General features: G+C 25.7%; 3 protein-coding genes across 9 annotated transcripts; 1 reads left to right on the plus strand and 2 right to left on the minus strand.

The window, feature by feature from the left end:
* Positions 1 to 316: 316 nt before the first annotated feature.
* Positions 317 to 4,653, plus strand: LOC126902392 (succinyl-CoA:3-ketoacid-coenzyme A transferase, mitochondrial). The gene is made up of 10 exons (XM_050679610.1): positions 317 to 498; positions 556 to 661; positions 1,133 to 1,362; positions 2,540 to 2,841; positions 2,899 to 3,067; positions 3,138 to 3,258; positions 3,332 to 3,551; positions 3,622 to 3,697; positions 3,765 to 3,935; positions 4,430 to 4,653. Exons 1-10 carry the CDS (start codon positions 430 to 432, stop codon positions 4,565 to 4,567), a joined length of 1,602 nt encoding a protein of 533 aa, XP_050535567.1. The 5' UTR covers positions 317 to 429; the 3' UTR covers positions 4,568 to 4,653.
* A 289-nt stretch (positions 4,654 to 4,942) lies between these two features.
* On the minus strand, positions 4,943 to 18,645 carry LOC126902390 (DNA-binding protein RFX2-like). 6 transcript variants are annotated; one of them, XM_050679601.1, is made up of 16 exons: positions 18,322 to 18,645; positions 15,985 to 16,153; positions 15,755 to 15,920; positions 15,145 to 15,192; positions 14,801 to 14,906; positions 13,392 to 13,485; positions 13,098 to 13,238; positions 12,788 to 12,925; positions 12,543 to 12,724; positions 12,111 to 12,474; positions 11,809 to 12,049; positions 11,519 to 11,616; positions 10,385 to 10,540; positions 8,501 to 8,703; positions 8,283 to 8,442; positions 4,943 to 5,128 (listed from the first exon to the last, which is right to left on the minus strand). In XM_050679601.1, the coding sequence occupies exons 2-16, from the start codon at positions 16,141 to 16,143 to the stop codon at positions 5,042 to 5,044; spliced, it is 2,343 nt and encodes a 780-aa protein (XP_050535558.1). In that variant the 5' UTR covers positions 16,144 to 16,153; positions 18,322 to 18,645; the 3' UTR covers positions 4,943 to 5,041. The 6 variants fall into 6 exon arrangements, with proteins under 6 accessions (XP_050535558.1, XP_050535556.1, XP_050535557.1 ...); XM_050679599.1 differs by having other exon boundaries at positions 15,145 to 15,195; XM_050679600.1 differs by lacking the exon at positions 18,322 to 18,645 and adding an exon at positions 18,114 to 18,310 and having other exon boundaries at positions 15,145 to 15,195.
* LOC126902395 (WD repeat-containing protein WRAP73-like) lies at positions 16,260 to 18,103 on the minus strand. 2 transcript variants are annotated; one of them, XM_050679614.1, is made up of 3 exons: positions 17,473 to 18,103; positions 16,933 to 17,376; positions 16,260 to 16,331 (listed from the first exon to the last, which is right to left on the minus strand). In XM_050679614.1, exons 1-3 carry the CDS (start codon positions 18,089 to 18,091, stop codon positions 16,279 to 16,281), a joined length of 1,116 nt encoding a protein of 371 aa, XP_050535571.1. In that variant the 5' UTR covers positions 18,092 to 18,103; the 3' UTR covers positions 16,260 to 16,278. The 2 variants fall into 2 exon arrangements, with proteins under 2 accessions (XP_050535571.1, XP_050535570.1); XM_050679613.1 differs by having other exon boundaries at positions 16,933 to 18,103.
* Positions 18,646 to 19,700: the final 1,055 nt, after the last annotated feature.

Below are 19,700 nucleotides of genomic sequence, written 5' to 3' on the forward strand. Positions count from 1 at the left end.
TAAAACAAGTTTAGAAATTAAAAGTAAATTATTCATATTATAGTATAAAAGAAATTACAAGAGCACAAAATTAAATTAAATTTGACATAAATGATAATTGACGTAAAATTTATCAAGCCTATTTTTAAGTTTATTTCGCTCTATAACTGGCTCCAATTTTAATTATAAATAGTTTTCTTAAGTATTTATAACTAAAAAAAAATTTTGTCAAATGTAATAGATGTGATTTCATCCTAATAAAGGTTAGATCTTTAATTTATTATTTAATAGGTCAAAAGTTATTATTATTATCAGCGAAATGGATATTGATAACTGATAAACGTCGGATTTTTTTTAGTAGTTTTAAAATGTGAAATATTTAGTGTACACTAAGTCTGGCTAGGTGTTATAAATAAAATATTACAAAAATCAAAAACAAATCTTTAAAGAATGATTACTCTAATGAATAAAAAAGCACCTATCAGATTAGCTGGTGAAATAGTTATAAATTTAACTCTGGTATTGCAAATACATTTTTAGTTACACTCCGATGTTAATTAATTTATGTTTTTTTAGCGATCAAATTTTAGTTGTTGTAAAAGATTAGGAAAACAAAAAGTGTATACATCTGTGAGTCATGCATTAGAAGATGTTAAACCAGGCAGTACTATCCTTTTTGGTGGTGAGTAAAATTATGTAAGATAATTAATCTTGCTATCTACAAATAAACTTGAAATCTTAAAAGTACAAGATATTATATTTAAATTAATGGTAATTTACAAAAAATATATCATTCAACAAAATACTAAAAAATTTAATTTTATTCAAATCAGATAGAAAATGTTTAATATCCCATTTGTAAAGTACAACATATGAGGCATGATTTAATATATAGTAACAGTTCTATTGTATATAACTTAATGTACTTTAAATGTTATAAAAATTAATTAAATAATTTGTTTTGTTTGTTTTCCTAAGGAAATTCAAGTTATATATCACACATTACTTTACTGTATTGTTTCTGAAACAGCATAAATAATTCTTTTCTCTTAAATCTTAAAAACTTATCTTACTAATTTTAAACCACATATTTAAGTGTTTTATAGTAATAAATTGTTTTTAATTCATTAACTGGTTATTTACAATTATTTAGGCTTTGGTCTGTGTGGAATACCTGAAAAACTAATAGATGGTTTAGTTGAGCGAAAGGATATTAAAGACTTAACTGTTATAAGTAATAATGCTGGTATTGATAATTTTGGTTTGGGAAAACTTTTAAAACAAAAAAAAATATCTAAAGTAATTGCTTCATATGTTGGAGAAAATGCTGAATTTGAACAGCAATATTTAAATGGAGAACTGATTGTTGAACTTACACCTCAAGTACGTATTATAGTCAAAATTAAATTGATTTTTTATTGAACTCGCATATTAATACTATAATTAATAAAATATTAGAACAAGCTGAAGATTTTTTATTGGCTTAAAAAAATTATATGAGTGATAGATTAAGGATCATCATCATCATTTATTAAAGACAATGTCTTGTCGTTGAGCCACTCTTCTCTGTTTGACATTAAATTCTTCAGTGTAACAAAAGATGCACAGTTCATGAGTTTCTTGGATGTTTTCAAAATATTATTTCCTTGGGTGTCCTCTTGGTATTTTCCCAGTTATTTTTCCTTCGAAGATATTCATTGTCAATAGATTAAGGATTTTAAGACATATTTTTTCAGAAGTTTTTTAATATATTATTTTCAAAAATTTACAAAAATATATAATTAAATAATTTGTTTTCGTCCTGTTAGGAATAAAAATCTAAACTTTAAATCTTTTTAACCTTCTATTTTAATTTGATTATATGATACAAAAAAAAAAAATTTTTTTTTATTCAATAACCTTTTACAATTTGAAATAATCAAATATTTGGATTTAAAATAGAAACTTATCATTAATTTGATTTTCATAATACTGGAGGTAACAAAAATATATTTAAATGGCACATAAATTATTACCAGTATTTATTCTTGCTGTTGTAAGTGACAAATATGATTACAAGAATTATTATTTTCATACTTAAGCAATTAAATATTGCTATAATAAATATTTTTCATATATTATACTTCTAAATCAAAGAACTACTAATTAGGAATGATGAAGTAAATAGAAATTAATTTTGTTTTTGATAAAATCCACCATTTTCTTAAAATTAATCACTGTCAGATATCATCTATATTTATTCTAACTATGACTTGTCCACAATGTGCCATTGTTTTTTATATTTTATTTTTAAATTAAAATTTTAAATAATATTAGCCACAAGTGTTGAATTTTTATTATACAATTTTTTTCTTTATGAAAATTTTAAATTTTCAATAGTTCTCAAAATATGAATATCTTACCCTTAATCTATCATTCTGTAGATGAAATTCATAGACAGTTGGGTTGCAAAATAACCTTTGAAATATATAAATATAATATTTAAAATTTTTTAATGTAAATTGTAATCATAAAATTTAAATAAAACAAAAATTATAATAATGACAATGAATAATATTAGGGTACCTTAGCTGAAAGAATACGAGCGGGTGGTGCTGGAATTCCAGCGTTTTATACTCCAACTGCTGTTGGTACTCTTATTCAAGATGGTGGTATTCCATTGAAGTATATACAGCATAAGGAAAATGAAGAGAATGATTCTAATAAAAAAAACAACAAAAAAGGTCTTGTAGAACTTGCTAGTGATGGTCGAGAAACTCAAGTTTTTAATGGACAAACTTATGTAATGGAAAGAGCGATTACTGCAGATTATGCAATTATTAAAGCTCAAAAAGCAGATCATGAGGGAAATTTAGTATTCAAGTATTATAGAGAAGTGAAATTTAGTTTGATTAACTTTAATGTAAATATTTATTTTAGCAAATCAGCTAGGAATTTTAATTCGGCTATGTGTGCTGCAGGCAAAACAACTATTGTAGAAGTTGAAGAGATAGTCAGTACGGGCTGTATTGACCCTGATCAAGTGCATGTTCCAGGAATTTATGTAGATAGAATTGTTTTAGGCAAAGATTACGTTAAGAAAATAGAAGTAATTTTTAATTAATAAAACAAATTATTATTGCTTTGATATTTTTACTACATTTTTTTTATGCATATAGAAAACTGTTATAGCAAAAAAGACAGATGATAACATAGCAATGCTATCTATCTCTTCTGCTGCTCAATTAAGAGAACGAATTATAAAACGTGTTGCTTTAGAATTTAAGAATGGCATGTATGGTATCCTTTGAAAACAAAAAATATAATTTTATTAAGATTTATAGATATAAATATCCTTAAAAATGTTTAATAGTCAATTTAGGAATAGGAATGCCAATGTTAGCCAGCAATTATATCCCAGAAGGTATCAATGTAATACTGCATAGTGAGAATGGAATTCTAGGTCTTGGTCCTCATCCATCATCTAAAAAATCTATTGACCCAGATTTGATTAATGCTGGAAAAGAAACTGTTACAGTTTTACCTGGTAGCAGCTTTTTTAGTAGTGATGAAAGTTTTGCAATTATCAGAGGGTAAATATAGTATTAAAAAGAAAAAATTGCTCTGTAATAGTTATATCGTAGCTCTGCATTTGTAATGTAGGGGTCATTTGGATTTAACTGTACTAGGGGCAATGGAAGTCTCTCAATTTGGTGATTTAGCTAATTGGATGATTCCAGTAAGCAACTGAAATACATTTTTTTATTCAAAATTTAATGTTTGAATGTATTATTTTGTATTTTAAGGGAAAACTAGTCAAAGGTATGGGAGGTGCAATGGACTTAGTTTCAGCTCCTAATACAAAGGTAATTGTTGCTATGGAACATACAACAAAAGATGGATCACCAAAAATTCTACCTAACTGCACATTACCATTAACTGGTAGCCAATGTGTTGATAAAATAATTACTGAAAAAGTTAGTAATAAATAATTTAAATAATAATATTTGGCATATTTAAAATTTTTCGTCATAATTTATTTGTTTTCATAAATATAATTGAATACTAAAATTTAAGACATAAGTATATGATGAAAAATAATTTTTTTTAAATTAGTATGCTTTACCTTTAATAGATTACTAACAATGTAATTGCTAGACGACATCCCAAAAAAATTAGTATAGAATATAATTAAAATAGAGAATAGTTTAAAAGTTTTGAATCTAACCTTTATACTGAGCATTTAAAATTTTATAATATATGTATTGAGTTAAAATTGAAGATTATGATTTAAATTTATCTCTGAAATGTATAATTTATGTTTTGAAATTTTAATTTCTTGGAAATCAAAATATTGAGAAAGCTATTTTTCTAGCTCAGTAGAATTTATACATTATTAAAATTATTCTCGAGCAGTTATAATGATCGTTTTTTAAAGATTTTTATTTATACATTTAATTTATGATTGTAGTGCGTCTTTGAAGTCGATCCTCAAAATGGACTAACATTGGTTGAAATAGCAGAAGGTGTAGAAATTATTGATATTCTTCAAAGTACTGGCTGTGAATTTGTAAAATCTGAAGACTTAAAAACTATGGGTCAAATTTAATGATATTTTTTTTTTAATAAAATTACAATTATTAATTCTTTTGTATATTTAATATTTAATGTATAAAAAGTATATATTGCATTTAATTTGTGTAAGTGTATAATGAAAAACATAATATCAAAAACACAATCAACTACCATTTCAAAACACATTTTTTTAAATAGAAACATAGTTCAATACAATTATGCTGGACAAGCATATAAAGTAAATTGATAAGACATATTTAATGAGAAATGTTAAAACATCTGACATATATAATACAATATTAATAATTCAAAAATAAAACAATAATTGCACAAAATGACATAAAAAAAATAATAGAAGTCTTTGGAACGCCATTAATATAATATCTACAAAGTGAGGGATCAAATAATATCTGATTTAAAAAGTGCTCACAAAGACATAAAAAAAAAAATTATAAATATCAAAAAAGTGATTATGTGCCCAAAAATTATGTAATATATGACGAGGTGACTAGTTTATTTTCATGCGTTTTCCATTACAATTAGTGTAATCTGAAGATGTTTCATAATCAATCAACACTGCAGTTGGTATGGTTTTCTAAAAAAAAATTTAATTTAATTTAAAACGAAATTTATTTATATAACCGTACATATATTATCAAAATAGATTATTAAAAAATCGAAGATCCGATGATGGAAATTGAAACGGGAAAATGAAAAAGAGTTTGTAAAGACGGTAAAAGAGAGAATGTGTGGAATAGATTTGCTAGTTGTGTAAAGAATACTGCAAAGGTGAGAGTAGGAGTAAAATGCCAGGATACAAGGAAACCGGGTGGTGGGATGAGGATGTTCAAAAAATCATAGAAAGTAAGAAAAATCAATTCAAAGTATGGCAGAAGAGCAAAAGGAGAGAAGACTGGATGGAATATAAACGCTTGTGCAAAGAAGCCAAGTGTGCAGTAAGTAAGGTGAAGTTTAAAAGGTATGATGAGTTGTATGATAGGCTAGGAACAAAGAAAGGCGAGAAAGAAATCTATAGACTTGCAATGATAAGAGAGAAAAAGTCTAAAAATTATCATTATAAAAGGTGTTGATAATAAGGTATTCTCGAGTGATGATAATGTGAAAAAAAGGTGGAAAGAGTATTTTGAAAAATATTTGAATGAGGAGTACCCAAAAGAGACATTAGAGAATATCTCGTGGAATGAGGGACAGCAAGATTTAATTAGTGATAAAGAAGTATCAATGAAAAAGAATAAAGCAGTAGGACCAGATGAAGTGCCAGTATAGGTATGGAAAATATTAGGCGGTGTTGGCATGAGGTGGTTGAAGGAACTTTTAAATAAAATCTTATTAGAAGGGAAAATACCAAATGAATGGTGGAAATTATAGAGGCATAAAGTTTATGAGTCATAGTATGACACTTTTGGAAAAGGTAATAGATAAGAGAATAAGAAATGAGTCATCGGTATCTTAAAACCAGTTTGGTTTTATGTCTTATAAGTCAACAAAGGAGCCAGTATTTTATGTGAGGCAACTAATAGAAAAGTTTAGGGAAAAGAAAAAAAAGCTGTGTATGGTATTTATAGATTTGGAGAAAGCGTATGACAGAGTACCGATATATATTGTCAANGGAGCCAGTATTTTATGTGAGGCAACTAATAGAAAAGTTTAGGGAAAAGAAAAAAAAGCTGTGTATGGTATTTATAGATTTGAAGAAAGCGTATGACAGAGTACCGATATATATTGTCAATATATATATATATGACATTAAGTGAGGACGTGATTGGAGAGGTGGAGAGTTTTAAGTATTTAGGCTCAGTTGTGCAAACGAGTGGTGGTATTGATGAGGATGTAAGATACTGGATTAAGTGCAGGTGGTTGAAGTGGAGAGAAGCGACTGGCGTCTTATGCGATAAAAGAATTCCAATGAGGCTGAAAGGTATATTCTACAAGACTGTAGTGAGATCAGCTATGATGTATGGTTGTCAGAGTGTTGGGCGGTTGATAAGAAAGTAGAGCAGAGAATGAGTGTAGCAGAGATGAGAATGCTTAGTTGGATGAGTGGAGTGACTAGAGAAGATAAGATAAGAAATGAGCATATAAGAGGGAGTATAGGTGTAGTGCCAATCGTGGATACGATGAAAGAAAATAGACTTAGATGGTCATGTTATGAGTAGAAAAAAAATCGGAAGCCATAAGAACAGTTGTAGAAATTAATGTTGAAGGAAGAAGAGGTAGAGGAAGACCAAAAAAGAGATGGAGGGATGCTATTGAATGTGATTTGCGGACAGCTGATGTGAACGTAGATGATATGGAAGATTTTGTCAAGTGGAAGTTTAGGATAAAGGTGGCCAACCCCAAGTAGTTGGGATTAAGGCGAGGAAGAAGAAGAACTTTGGCGCCTTCTAATTATTCACTAGAGAGAATATTTTGTAAACTCTAATAATGTTATGTGAAATTTTAGGTTTTGTCAGTATATATCCATGATGTTCATTTGAATAAACCTTTTATATTTTTCTTTTTAAAGACCGAATTTCTTTTTAGCTTTAATGTATAACTAAAAAAAATATTGGTTTTACTTAATTATTACTGATAATATTTAATCTCTTAACCACAAAATATTGCTATTATAAAAGTAAAATAAATAAAGATGAAAAAAAATGTTGTTTTAAAGTACATTAAGACACTTTGAACGCAAATAGAAAAAAGTGGTATGTCAATATGGGTTCAAAAAAAGTATATTCCATTATAATGGACATTAGGTAAATATTTCAATAAAACAAAAATTAGTCCAAGCTCTAGGTAATTAATAAGCTCAATAAACTGTATTTAAAATAACAACTTCATTGTGATGGCATGAATCCTTTACCCTGCTATCTCTGTATTAGTTTTTATATAACCTTAAAACTTGTTGCAATCTTTATAAATCGAGCTATAATACTGTATATATATATATATATATACAGGGTGATTGGCTAACTATGTCTCACATAATATGTTTAAAAATACATGTGTTATGAACAAATTTTTTTTTTTAATCATTATGGATGATCTGTTTCACAAGAAAAATTAAATTTCTATCATCATGCTTTACACATAGAACTAGTATCAACTTCAGATTTTTAAATGGCAACCCCATATTATTTTTATATATTTTTGTTAGTCATAAAAAAAATAAATAAATTATTAATTTTAAATAAAATACGCTACTTTAAAATTTACGATATTTGCTGAAAAATTTCAGAAGTTTTTTCAATACTGTTACATTATTATTTTATGTAATGACAAGAGCTACCGGTTTACTTTGTCAACGCACGTAATCAGAATAACCCTTATTGATTTACAACCTAAATAGTTCAAGTCTGTTATAAGTTTTTCTTAATAAACCCTTAACATTAGAGAGCCGTGAAGCACTTAATATTAAATAAAATATATTTTTTTTATTAAACTAAATTTGTAAATATGAATTTGATACAAGTTTTAAACATAAGGAATGGTGGTACAAATTTAAATTTTCTTGTTAAACACCTCATCTTAGATCCATAACAATTAAAAAAAAAAAAAAATTATGTTATAACACTTGTATTTTTTAAGATATTACATGAGACATAGTTAGCCAATCACCTTGTATACATAAAAACAAAACTACAATAATTATTACTATCCCTCTAGATAATATTATTAAATGGATCTTAATACAAATTTATAATATAATATAACAGTAAAAGTATTATTAATTATTTACATACATCTCCTGATCCCATTACTGCAATTGGTGTTTCTCCAGTAACTAAAGCTACTTCATGTTCAATCAAATAAAACATATATTCATCATAAAGTAAACGGATTAGATGAAATGAACCAAAGCTAGCTGCTGAACGTAATGTTAAATCTCGTATGACCATTGAGCTACAAAATAATTATAAATATGAAATTTAAATAATTGTATAATTAAATAAAGAATTACCTGTAAAATGACCATTTTAATAAAAATTGTCTTGCTTCTTTTGTAAAATTAGGTGTACCGCGGTAAGGCTTTAAACAATTATCTACAACACTTTTTAACCAAGTTGCCCATTCTTCTAATGAATTCTGCTGTTGCAATGTATGTTTAAAATCTGCCTCCAATTGTTGAACTAAAGCAGAATCACATTGGCAAACCCATGAAGCCTGTAGTAACAAAATATAATTTATTACTCAATTTTATTTTAATTATTTAATTATTTAGGGATAACACCTATTTTAAGTTATTTTACAATAAAATGAATTTTAGTATAAATATAGAAATAGATACAAAGATTATACCATAGGATGAATAAAAGAAAAATAATAAACATGGAAAATTTTTTCAAAACAAAATTAAGAGAAATCAATATAATATTAATTATATAAAAATTAACAGAGAATATTGAAATTAAGCGCAGTAAAAATTTCATGCATTAATTATTTTTAAATACACTTAAAGAATCATTAAATACATCAAGAATATATGCAGTGTAAGAAGATTGAATATGGTGAAATGATGGAAAGATAGAAATAATGTGTAGAGCTGTATCAAGAGGAAAAAAGTTCTGTCTTTTTAATTATTATTATTGATGCTGTAGCATCAAGATCAAATACTAAATCGAAAAATCTACCAAAACTGTTTTCTCTGTATGTTTCACATAATATTTCCAGTTCATTACTAATATTATTTAGAATAATTTCATTACTATCTGGTATATAAATGACCCAACCACCCAAACACTACTATATAAATGTTAAATGTATATTTCTATTATGGTATCTATTAACAATTTCTAGTTTTATCATAACAAGATTTTGATTAGAAGTATTTATTTTTTAAATGGTATTAAAGATTGAGTTGTGATTAGAATACTTCCATCTGAATAAAATCCGGTTAACTTGGATATCTGTTAGTTTTATGTATATTATAATAGAGACCAGTGTAAATTCAGTGCTTGATATATGTTTGTGCAGTTTCTATTAGTAATACAATATTATTGTATAAAATTATATTAAGTACATAATTGAAATGATAAATTGTTTATTTTTTTTATCAGACCCCTTATGTTATGATAGTAAATAAAAACAGCAGTGACTAAACTAGTAGGGTTTGATAGTTTTATTATTTTTTAACTTTTTTAGGTTCTCCTTGTAAATATTTGATTGTTAGATCAGTTTCATTTATCAGTTCTAAGTTATTATCTTTGTAATTTTGTTAATTCATTATGAAATATATGCCCTTTTTGCCTTTTCTTTGAAAATATTTGTACAACTATCAAAGGAAATGAAAGTTTCAGCCTTATCAAAATCTAATCCTTGATAACAACACAAACAACTATTTGAACCATTAGCCATATTTATAAGAAATTACTAAAATATGATTTAAATCTTACAAAATAATGAATCGTAAAAACTTATAAAGTAGTTAGAAGCGTTAGAAAACTAACTACATATTTAGATTATTGTATAATAAAATAGAAATTTTAAATTAGAAAGATTAAAATGAAAAATTCATATAAGAGCTTGTAAAATATGTTGTCATTACGGTTATCCCTATTTATTTTCATAAATAGTACTTCAGAAGATTATGTATTATTATATTAGACAATAAAATAAAAATTGTAAAAGAAATATAAAATACCATTTAAAGTAATTTAAAACATTTAAAAAAAAATTGTACAACTTTGAATTTAATGTTATAAAATAATAAAGCCTCAACTCAGATTTCTGCTTTTCAAAATTTTAATTCAAATATTAATTATTAAAAATGTATTGTTTGATAAAAAAATATGTGCACATAGTTCAATAATTAATTTCCAAAATCAGATAATAAATAAAAACTTACTTGTTCTTGAACATTACGGAAGTCGACACGATTTAAATCAGTAAGCATTTGATTAATTTGAGTATAATTTTGTAACACAGCTCTAGCAGCCTGAGCAAGATGATTTAAAGAAGTATACCGGCGTAATGTTTGAGCAAAAGCACTAACTGCAGTCACCTGAATAAAAAAAATTTTTATGAAAACAGAATTAAAATATTTATGCATCATATAAACATTTTTACATAATATACTTGACGTTTAATATAAATAATAATCACATATTTATACTAAAATATAGTACAATTAAAAAGGTTTTAGCATAACAATAAGTTTTATCTCTAAAATTTGCCATCTCTTTTTTATAGAAACTTAATAACATCACAAGAGTGGTATTAGTATAGACATATAATATTTAATTACAGCAATTTAAACAAATTTAACTCATTAGTTAAATTTCACATTTATAACTCATCTATGTAATAATTTCTTTTAATACCCATTATACTGTCATTATATTTTTAACTTGATCTGTAATGGATATTCGAGTAGACAAGAACCTTTATATTTATACTTTAATAATATACAGAATAATCTACATTGTTTTGAAAAATGTAATAACTTTAGATCTACTAAATATTTTGCAATACTTTTTTAAAAAATAATTTATGCACTCTTAGACAATGTTAAAATCATATTTTTTATTTTTTCAAAATTAAAAAAAAACCATATTTCTAGAACTTATCTTATATAAATATTTATTGGATTAATAACAATTATAAAATGAGTACATATTGAACTACAAGAATTTTAATACATAGAGTGGGTATACATAAATATATATAAATATATGCCAATACAAGCTATACCCCCACACAATATACCCATTTTATGTATTAAAATGCTTAATGTATTATATATGCTGAGATCTCAGTAAAATACTTAGGTTTAAGTGCTGTCGACCCATTATTTTTTTTAAGGTTATAAAATGACTATTTTGATGCTTTGAAAAAAAATTGTATTATTTTTAGTAATTAAAAACAAATAATGATAAAAATTATTTAAAAAAAAGTAACACAAAATATTTAATAGATTAAAAATTATTAGATTTTTCAAAATATTGCGGACTATCTAATTAATATTAACTAAAATACTAACTTTTATTGAGATCATTTCTTCTGGACACCCTTGCATAGCAGAAGTAAGCCATGACTCTAATCCTTTCGAAAAATTTCTGATAGCTTGAGTTAATGTTCCTATACATACAAAAAAAATTTAATGTAAACATAAATATATGGATAACAGTTATTATAAAATACACTTAAGTATAATAGTAGCCAACCTATAAAATACATTAAATAACATGGTTATTGTCCTAATTGCTATAATTAGTAAATCAATATAGATATTTTGAAGTTGGATACTCAATAGATTACAGGCATACATACCAGGAACTGGTCTAAGAACATCAGGAATTAGAACTTTCACTAAATTTTGATAAAATAGAAAATCAACAGTTTTCACAAATAGTTGTAATGTTTTACATTTTGATAAGGAATACAATTTTTCTTTGGATAAATATTTTTCTTCTTCGCATTCATCATTATTATTATCTTGACTACGCCAAAATTCTCGCCAAAGTGATTCAACAGTACCAAATTCTAAGTTTAATATAGCACCCAAAAAAGCCTAAATAAAATGTTTTTATGTTTTATATGATTAAATATATAAACAAATTTAAGTAAAGTACTTCATAATGTTCTCTATAAAGATTTTTAAATGTATCAACATCTTCAAGAGTACAATTATCATCTAATTGCAGTTCATCCAATATGATATCAGGAAATTCAGGTACAGCATTTGCACCATCGCCTAAATATTCTTGATTTTGAGCTTGTGGCGAAGAAGGTATACTATTTTGTGAATAATTTGTTGAATCTGAGCTATTACCAGCATATTGATTGCAACTACGCTCTTCTGTTTTAATAAATTTAATTTTTTTTGAAGTAGTACTCTGAGTGGTTCTTCCAGATACATTATCATCAGTTGAAAAGTCATTTAATAAAGAACTGGCTTTTATTCTAATTCCATAGTAATGGTATTTAGAATTCCCTCTGAAAAATGTATTAAATGATTTTATACAATAAATGTTAACATAAATATATTCAATTTTTAATTATACCTAGTTCCTAAACGTCTGGTACGTAAACCCATAAAAACAGAACGTATAAGTTTACCAAAAGAAGCTGCATTTACAGGATCAATTTTTGTTTCTGAACAATGTGTTAAATAATGATTATATAATGTTGAACGAGGTAATGAGACTCCTTCAGCCATTTCATAATTTTCCATTAACCAATTAACCTATGATAGTACAATCATTAACAAGCCGAAACAAAAATTTTATTTTATTTAAAATTTTCTTACAGTTGCAGGAGATATTCTGTTAGCGTGCATAAGACCACTACTTTGCATCCCTCCATCAGACTCGACACCATTTATTTGATCTAAATTAGCACTTGTTGGGTTAGAATCGGTGGTATTAACCGTAAGATAAGAAACATCCTATAATGTTTTTAATATTAATATATATTAATATTAATAATTTCAATAAATATATACATAAAAAAAAATATTGATGAAAAATGGGAAATTAATTCAGGTGCATGCAGACATTTGAAATTGGAAAATTAAAGCAGAAAGAAGGGCGAAGCTGATTTTTAGTTTAACAATGTACCGAGGATATAGCTGAATTTGGACTATCTCTTTGAGCTGTAGTGATAATTGTATGATCATTGTCTACATTTTGTTGTATTATATAAGTTCCATTTCCAATTATTTGTGCTTGACATGTAGGCTGTCCTAACGTGTTTGTAACCTATAATTTTCATTTTTGCATGAAGCACAACAATAAATATAAGACAAACCAAAAGATCCAGAAGGAAATTATACAGTATTTGAAGTATAAGACACCATTAAAAAAGCACCAAAGTAATGAATAATCATATAAATTATTAATTGGACATTTTACCTGAGAATATGAATTTGTACTTGGGGTATAATAATGAGTTTGACCTGTTTGGTACATGGTTCCACTTTCTCCTACAGTATAAACTGGATAAGCCCTGAAAATAAAAATATCAATATTTAATAGTTAAAAATTCTATAAATAAGTTTTATTATTAAATTTATTGTCTTTTAATAATAAATTAGAATCAAATTTTAGAAGTAAAAATTCAAGTAAACTGATTAATAGGTACTTAACTCTTTATAACTTATTTTTTTAAAACAATATATGCCTACATAGATCAGACTTTGATATGTAGGTAGTGGTGTTCACTTCTGTACCTCAGGCTATGTGAGGTTTTTTGGTCTCTACCATGCATTACTTTTAAGAGAGGATGTTAAATATAAACAAAAATCAAATTCAAGAGGTAATTAGGAAAAAATAATGATTTTGTTATATTTTTTTAAATCATGATTAACCCTTTTAAAATAATTTGTAACTATCTCAAAAAATTTTAATTAAAAACAATAATAATCTAAAAGCCATAATTATAAATTAATTTAAAACTCGTATTCTCTGATTTTTCCATTTTTTTTTTTTTTTTTATATCTTGCTTAAAGAGTGTACGCATACTTATTTGTGGTAGGTGTGTGATTTCATCAACCCCCCAATAATCTTATTTCCATTTGCATAGACACAGCTAGAGGGGTTAAAGGAATAGTTTCCTAAAAATGAACTCGGATAATAATCTATATATAATAGATTTAATTTATTTTTAAAAACTATAAAATTTCCTAACATTTCTATGATTATCGTGATCATTTTAAAGTCCCAAAAGTTAAAATTTTAAATTCATGTTTTTTAGATTTTTCAAATTTATATAAACCATTAATAGATTTAAAATTGATGCATTAACATTAAAACTCTTGTAACTTGCATTAAATAGTAAAAGATTAACACCATTTAAAGAAACACTGTTTCTTTAGTTTGTGAAATGAAGGATTTGGTATAATAAAGGGGTACCTATCAAAAGGTAGCTCTATGTTTGGAGCATTTTAAGTTATATTTTGTAAAAAAGGTTATATTTATATTAATACAAAAAAATTTAAAAATTTATTCTCAGATATAATTTGAACCACTTAATTGAAAAAAGACACAAGTCAAAACAATTTTAAAAATAAGTCATTATGTAGTGAAAAAAAATTCTTTATTCTTCTCTTTCTTAGTCATTTTATTTTAAAAACAATACTATCAATTGATATTTAAATTAATTTTTTACTTAAAAAAAAAATTATATTGATGGACTTTAGTTTCTCAAATAAAGGGTTTATTTGCAGTGTTCCTTAAATTTACAATTAGGTAATCAATTCATTTTTAAAGAAAACATTTAAATAATTAAAACAAAATAAAAAACTGAAATAATTAATTCATACATTTGGCCATTGGTGAATATTGCTTGATCACCTGCTGTTCCTTCTACATACTGAACATATGTAGAATGACTAACATCCTCAGAACCCACTGTTTCAGTTTCAGGAACTGAAAAAAAAAAGATTATTTATAAGAACACCACACATTTTATTATAGTGACTTAATTGAAAAAATATATAGCTTATTCGTCAAGATTTTTTTATGAACTACTTTAAAAATTATTAATTTTATGTTTTATATCTACTAAATATAAATATAATCTAGCTTGAAATGCTATACCAAACCAATTATTTTTTTTAAAATATTAAATTCATAAAATAATATTTTATAGGATTGTAACTCTTACCTAATGTTGGTACTGGTGTCAAAGAAGCATAAGATCTTCCTTGTGATCCTTCTTAATTGTTAGCGTGCAAGTTTATTATTTATAAGTATAAATATACTTCTTTATAAGAAGCAACTTATAAAAAATATTAAACATACAAGTGTTAAAGGCACTTTAATATTTTTTAAGTGAAACAAATAAGGCCATATAATCAAAATGTTAGACTAAGTGTTTTCTTATTCAATTATATATATTTAAAGTTGCATAAAATTGCTTNAGACTAAGTGTTTTCTTATTCAATTATATATATTTAAAGTTGCATAAAATTGCTTAAAGATCTCATCATATTAATACATTTTTATTTAAGTTCATATTATTATAAATTAAATTTCTCATACCACTGCAATGAGAAATTACTTAAAGTGCATTTAACTTATTTAAATGCTTCATTCACTCTTAAATGAATTATACATTTATTTATTAATTTAAAAATAATTTATCAATAGATATCAATAAATGTTATCATATTAAATTCAAATATAAATAAATCAAATTAATGGGCTACTTGTAAAACAGTTAATAAAAAAAAAACATACTTCATCATTAAAAGACAAATAATTTAACATTTTACCTGAAGCTGCAACTATATAATGTCCATTATCAACAGTAACTGTAGGATTTCGATCTTTGTGTTCTAAATGGTGTTCTTCATCATCTAAAGACTTATCAGATCCATCATCATGTACTGGGCTACCACACAACATTGTTGTATCCAACTGTCTATTATTAGTAACATTCTTTAAAAAAAAAAGATATTTCCTTAGTAATTATAAAACTAAAGATTAAAAATAATTGAAATACTTGTTCAATTGAAGCTCGAACTACAGAAGCTTGTTGTACAGGTTGTACAACAAGTGTTTGGCCAACCCCACCAGCAGTTACCACTGTGATAGTGCTGATTTGAGAGCCTGGGCCAGCTGACCCATCTATTTTGATTCCACTCCTAACAGAAGTCGCCATAGATAATTATCTATATTAAAATTAATTAATATATTAGTTAATTATTTTATCATTTACTATTTTGAACATTTAAATTTAACATTTAAGTTCATTTTTTACCGATTAATAAATTATTGGCTCATATATCATATCAAATTATAAATTGTTCAAAAGAGTAACTTTATGCGATATTCTGAAATGGCTCTTTACTATTCAAGATAAGTAAAATACATAAATATATCACGTAATAATAACTTAAAATTATTAACTAGAAGATAATCTACTTTAAAAATAAAAATAATTGATTTTTATTTCAAGATTTACTTTATTTTTATAATTTTTACTTATAATATTATAAATAAATAATAATAAATTACACTATTGCATTAAAAGTAAAAAAAAGAATTATGTATATTATTAATTAGTAGGGAAAAAAATTAATTAATTTTTTTAAACATGAAATAGTCATCTTAAATTTTTATTTTTTGGTATATATTTTAAAATATATTATATAAACTAATAATTATATAAATTACATTTAAAAATAAAAATTATAATTTTTTACAGGAGCTATAAATTAATAATTTTATATTTACAATAGCTTTGAGATAAAAAAAAAAATTAATTTGATATAAGTACATGAAACGTAATTAGAAAAAGAAAATTTGAAATGTTTTAATAAGTTAAATGACAAATATTAATGATTTATAAGTTATGTAACATAAAATTGAATATGAAACATAATATCAAATTATTATTATAGTAAACACTAATATTACACAATATATAATAAACATTTTTTCTCATCACCTAAAATTACATATTTGTTATTATATGACCACGATATATTAGTAGCCAACATTCTATTTCCACTTGTAAAGTTTGGTAATTTTTTTAATATTGGACAATTTTGGTCAGTCCATAAAAATATTGATTGTGTTCCAAAAACTGCACATAGTTTAATTTCTGAATGTGACCAAGAAACTTGCTTAACGTTTGATGAAAATTCCACAATACATATTAACTTTGTTTTTTTCCATATATGCAAACATAAGTCATCCCCAAGTGTACATAAATATTTACCACAAAAACTCCATCTAATTAATGAAATGTTAGTCAAATTTTCTTTTGGATATATGTACATTGAGTTTATTTTAATCAAATCTCCACTATACTCTTTGTAATAATCAAAATTGTATTCACGATTTATACAATGATGTAATTTAAACGTAACATTGAAATCATTAGTGCTATCTAAAACAATAATAGTACCTTCGGAACATCCAAGTGCTAAAAATTTATCATTTGGTGCCCAGCACACAGTGATTAAAGATGTAAATTGATATTTACCAATTATGTCACCAGTTAAAAAACAGATGATTGCTAAATTTTTATTGTTAAAAATACATAAGTAATTTTCCTTAGGGGATTTATATATTCCATTACAATGTCCAATAAAATCTTGAAGATATAAAATTCTTTTTATTTTTTTTAAATTCAACATCAATAATTTTTCAAAGCCATTAATTTTGGTAATTACAAACATAGTTTTACCACTACTGTTAAAAGCTATGCAAGGTTGAATGGGTTTAGGTACTTCAATATAAAAAACACTACAATCCCTTAAATTTAAAACTGCTAATGCCATGAAATACTCCAATGTTATTAAAATTTTGTCTGATCCGATCCAATTAGAATCAATGAATTTAAAAAAACCACATCTTATTTTATGTGTCCACATTTTGGAATGCAAATCATAGATTTGTAACGAGTTATTTTTTAACTGAGAACACAATAAACGATTGCATTCACAATTCCACTGAAGACCATCAATAATGTATGAAGCTTTTGTAGTGATGCAAGGATTAACAAAAGGACTCTTTATGATAAGCAGATTATAACCAAGGGCAGCAGCTAAATATTGACCATTAGATGAAAATACACAAAAATCATAATCTAATATATTCATTATTAAAAAAAAAAACACTTACTAAATTTTGGAAGGATAAAACTTGAAAATTTACTAATATTTCATAGTCATTGACTAGTGATGGTCAACTAAATACGCGCATATAAATGCATAAGATCATAAAAACAGATTAGGTACACACGATATTTTTTATTCGTTTGCGAATCAACCGAAAATTATCTTAGTCTCTTAATCTACTTTAGAGATATTATTGTTATGTTTTGATGTACCTGAATTGTTGACGTAAAAAGGCGTTCATGGTGACTATGGCTACGGCTTCTCTTTCGTTGCTAGGAGCAGTGATAGTCACAACAAACACGCAACAATAAACGATCAATAATAAGATTATGAAAAAGGGCGTCTGTTTAGATGACTGCTGCAGATCAGGTCATATGAAAACAATTATTAATATAGCTGCAGTGAAATTATACAATAATCACTATGATTAAGGATTTAAAATAAATGCATAAAAAAATTAACTATAAATCATAGGAAAATAAGATCGCGTTAAGAGAGCAGTCGGCGAAATAAAAGTTAGATTTTCTCTATGACCGAGTGAAAATTTAATTTGGTAACTTCACACGGAAAATATACCAAAGACGTTAAAAATATTACTGCACGTATTTAAAAATCTTGGCGCCATCAAGTTCGCACACAACGACTACCTCACCGATAGTTATAAGGATTTGGTTAATATTGGGCCAATAAATATTATAAAAATAATAGAATTAAAACTTTTATTTTAATGTAATAAAATAATCAAAAAAAAAATGAATACTTTACATAGTTGTACTTTGCAAAGTTATTAGAGTATTATATACATATGTATTCTATAATAACTCGATAAGAGTCGATATATATTAATGATTAATAGAAATAATGGAATAAGTAAAATTTTCATTTTTACAGGAACTGAAAAAATCATTCTTTGTAATATATCGATTTGGTACTTAATAACACCGTCCATGAATCAACTGGGTTCAAATCGTTGAACTTATTAAACAATCAAGAAGAGAAACCTCTTGTTACCAGTGATGTGGGTTTATTCTGTGGCGTTTACTCTTGAGGCGTTGTAAACGCCTCAAGAGCGAAAAATTATCATAGCTCGCGAAGTTTAATGAAGAAAAGTTGAACAGCGTAAATGTCATATACATATGTACCTCTCCTTGTATTTTTCTAGTATTTTCATCCATCACAATAGAAAATAAGTAGCGTAGATGATGGGGAGATCGTGACAAGTGGAAGTTTAGGAAAGGGTGGCCGACTCCAAATAGTTGGAATTAAGGCGAGGAAAAAGAAGAAGACTATAGAAAATAAGTAAGGACTAAAAGCAGAACCTTGCTGCATTCCTTCTTATACCCTAAAATCTTCTGTTACTCCACCCACACTTTTAACCCTGGTACAAGTGCCATCGTACATATCCTCTATTATATTAATATATCTTTTTGGGATTCCTTTTCTTATTAATGCCCACTTTAAAATTTCTCTCGGTACCCTATCATACGCTTTTTCCAAATCTATAAATACTATACACAGCTTTTTCTTGTTTTCCCTATACTTTTCAGTTAGTTGTCTCACATAAAATTATGGCTCAATCGTTGACTTTCTT

The sequence above is a fragment of the Daktulosphaira vitifoliae genome, unplaced genomic scaffold, assembly GCF_025091365.1.
Source record: "Daktulosphaira vitifoliae isolate Bord-2020 unplaced genomic scaffold, ASM2509136v1 Scaffold_3, whole genome shotgun sequence".
Lineage (NCBI taxonomy): Eukaryota > Metazoa > Arthropoda > Insecta > Hemiptera > Phylloxeridae > Daktulosphaira > Daktulosphaira vitifoliae.

Coding starts and splice junctions, on each gene's coding strand:
- LOC126902392 (XM_050679610.1), top strand. CDS start 430: ATGATTACTCTAATGAATAAAAAAGCACCTATCAGATTAGCTGGTGAA. Junction 662..1,132: donor CAGTACTATCCTTTTTGGTG/GTGAGTAAAATT, acceptor ACAATTATTTAG/GCTTTGGTCTGTGTGGAATA. Junction 3,068..3,137: donor ATTACGTTAAGAAAATAGAA/GTAATTTTTAAT, acceptor TTATGCATATAG/AAAACTGTTATAGCAAAAAA.
- LOC126902390 (XM_050679599.1), bottom strand. CDS start 16,143: ATGGCGACTTCTGTTAGGAGTGGAATCAAAATAGATGGGTCAGCTGGC. Junction 8,443..8,500: donor TTAAAATGGTCATTTTACAG/GTAATTCTTTAT, acceptor ATTATTTTGTAG/CTCAATGGTCATACGAGATT. Junction 5,129..8,282: donor CAGTAATGGGATCAGGAGAT/GTATGTAAATAA, acceptor ATTTTTTTTTAG/AAAACCATACCAACTGCAGT.
- LOC126902395 (XM_050679613.1), bottom strand. CDS start 18,091: ATGAATATATTAGATTATGATTTTTGTGTATTTTCATCTAATGGTCAA. Junction 16,332..16,932: donor TAACAAATATGTAATTTTAG/GTGATGAGAAAA, acceptor TATCTTGAATAG/TAAAGAGCCATTTCAGAATA.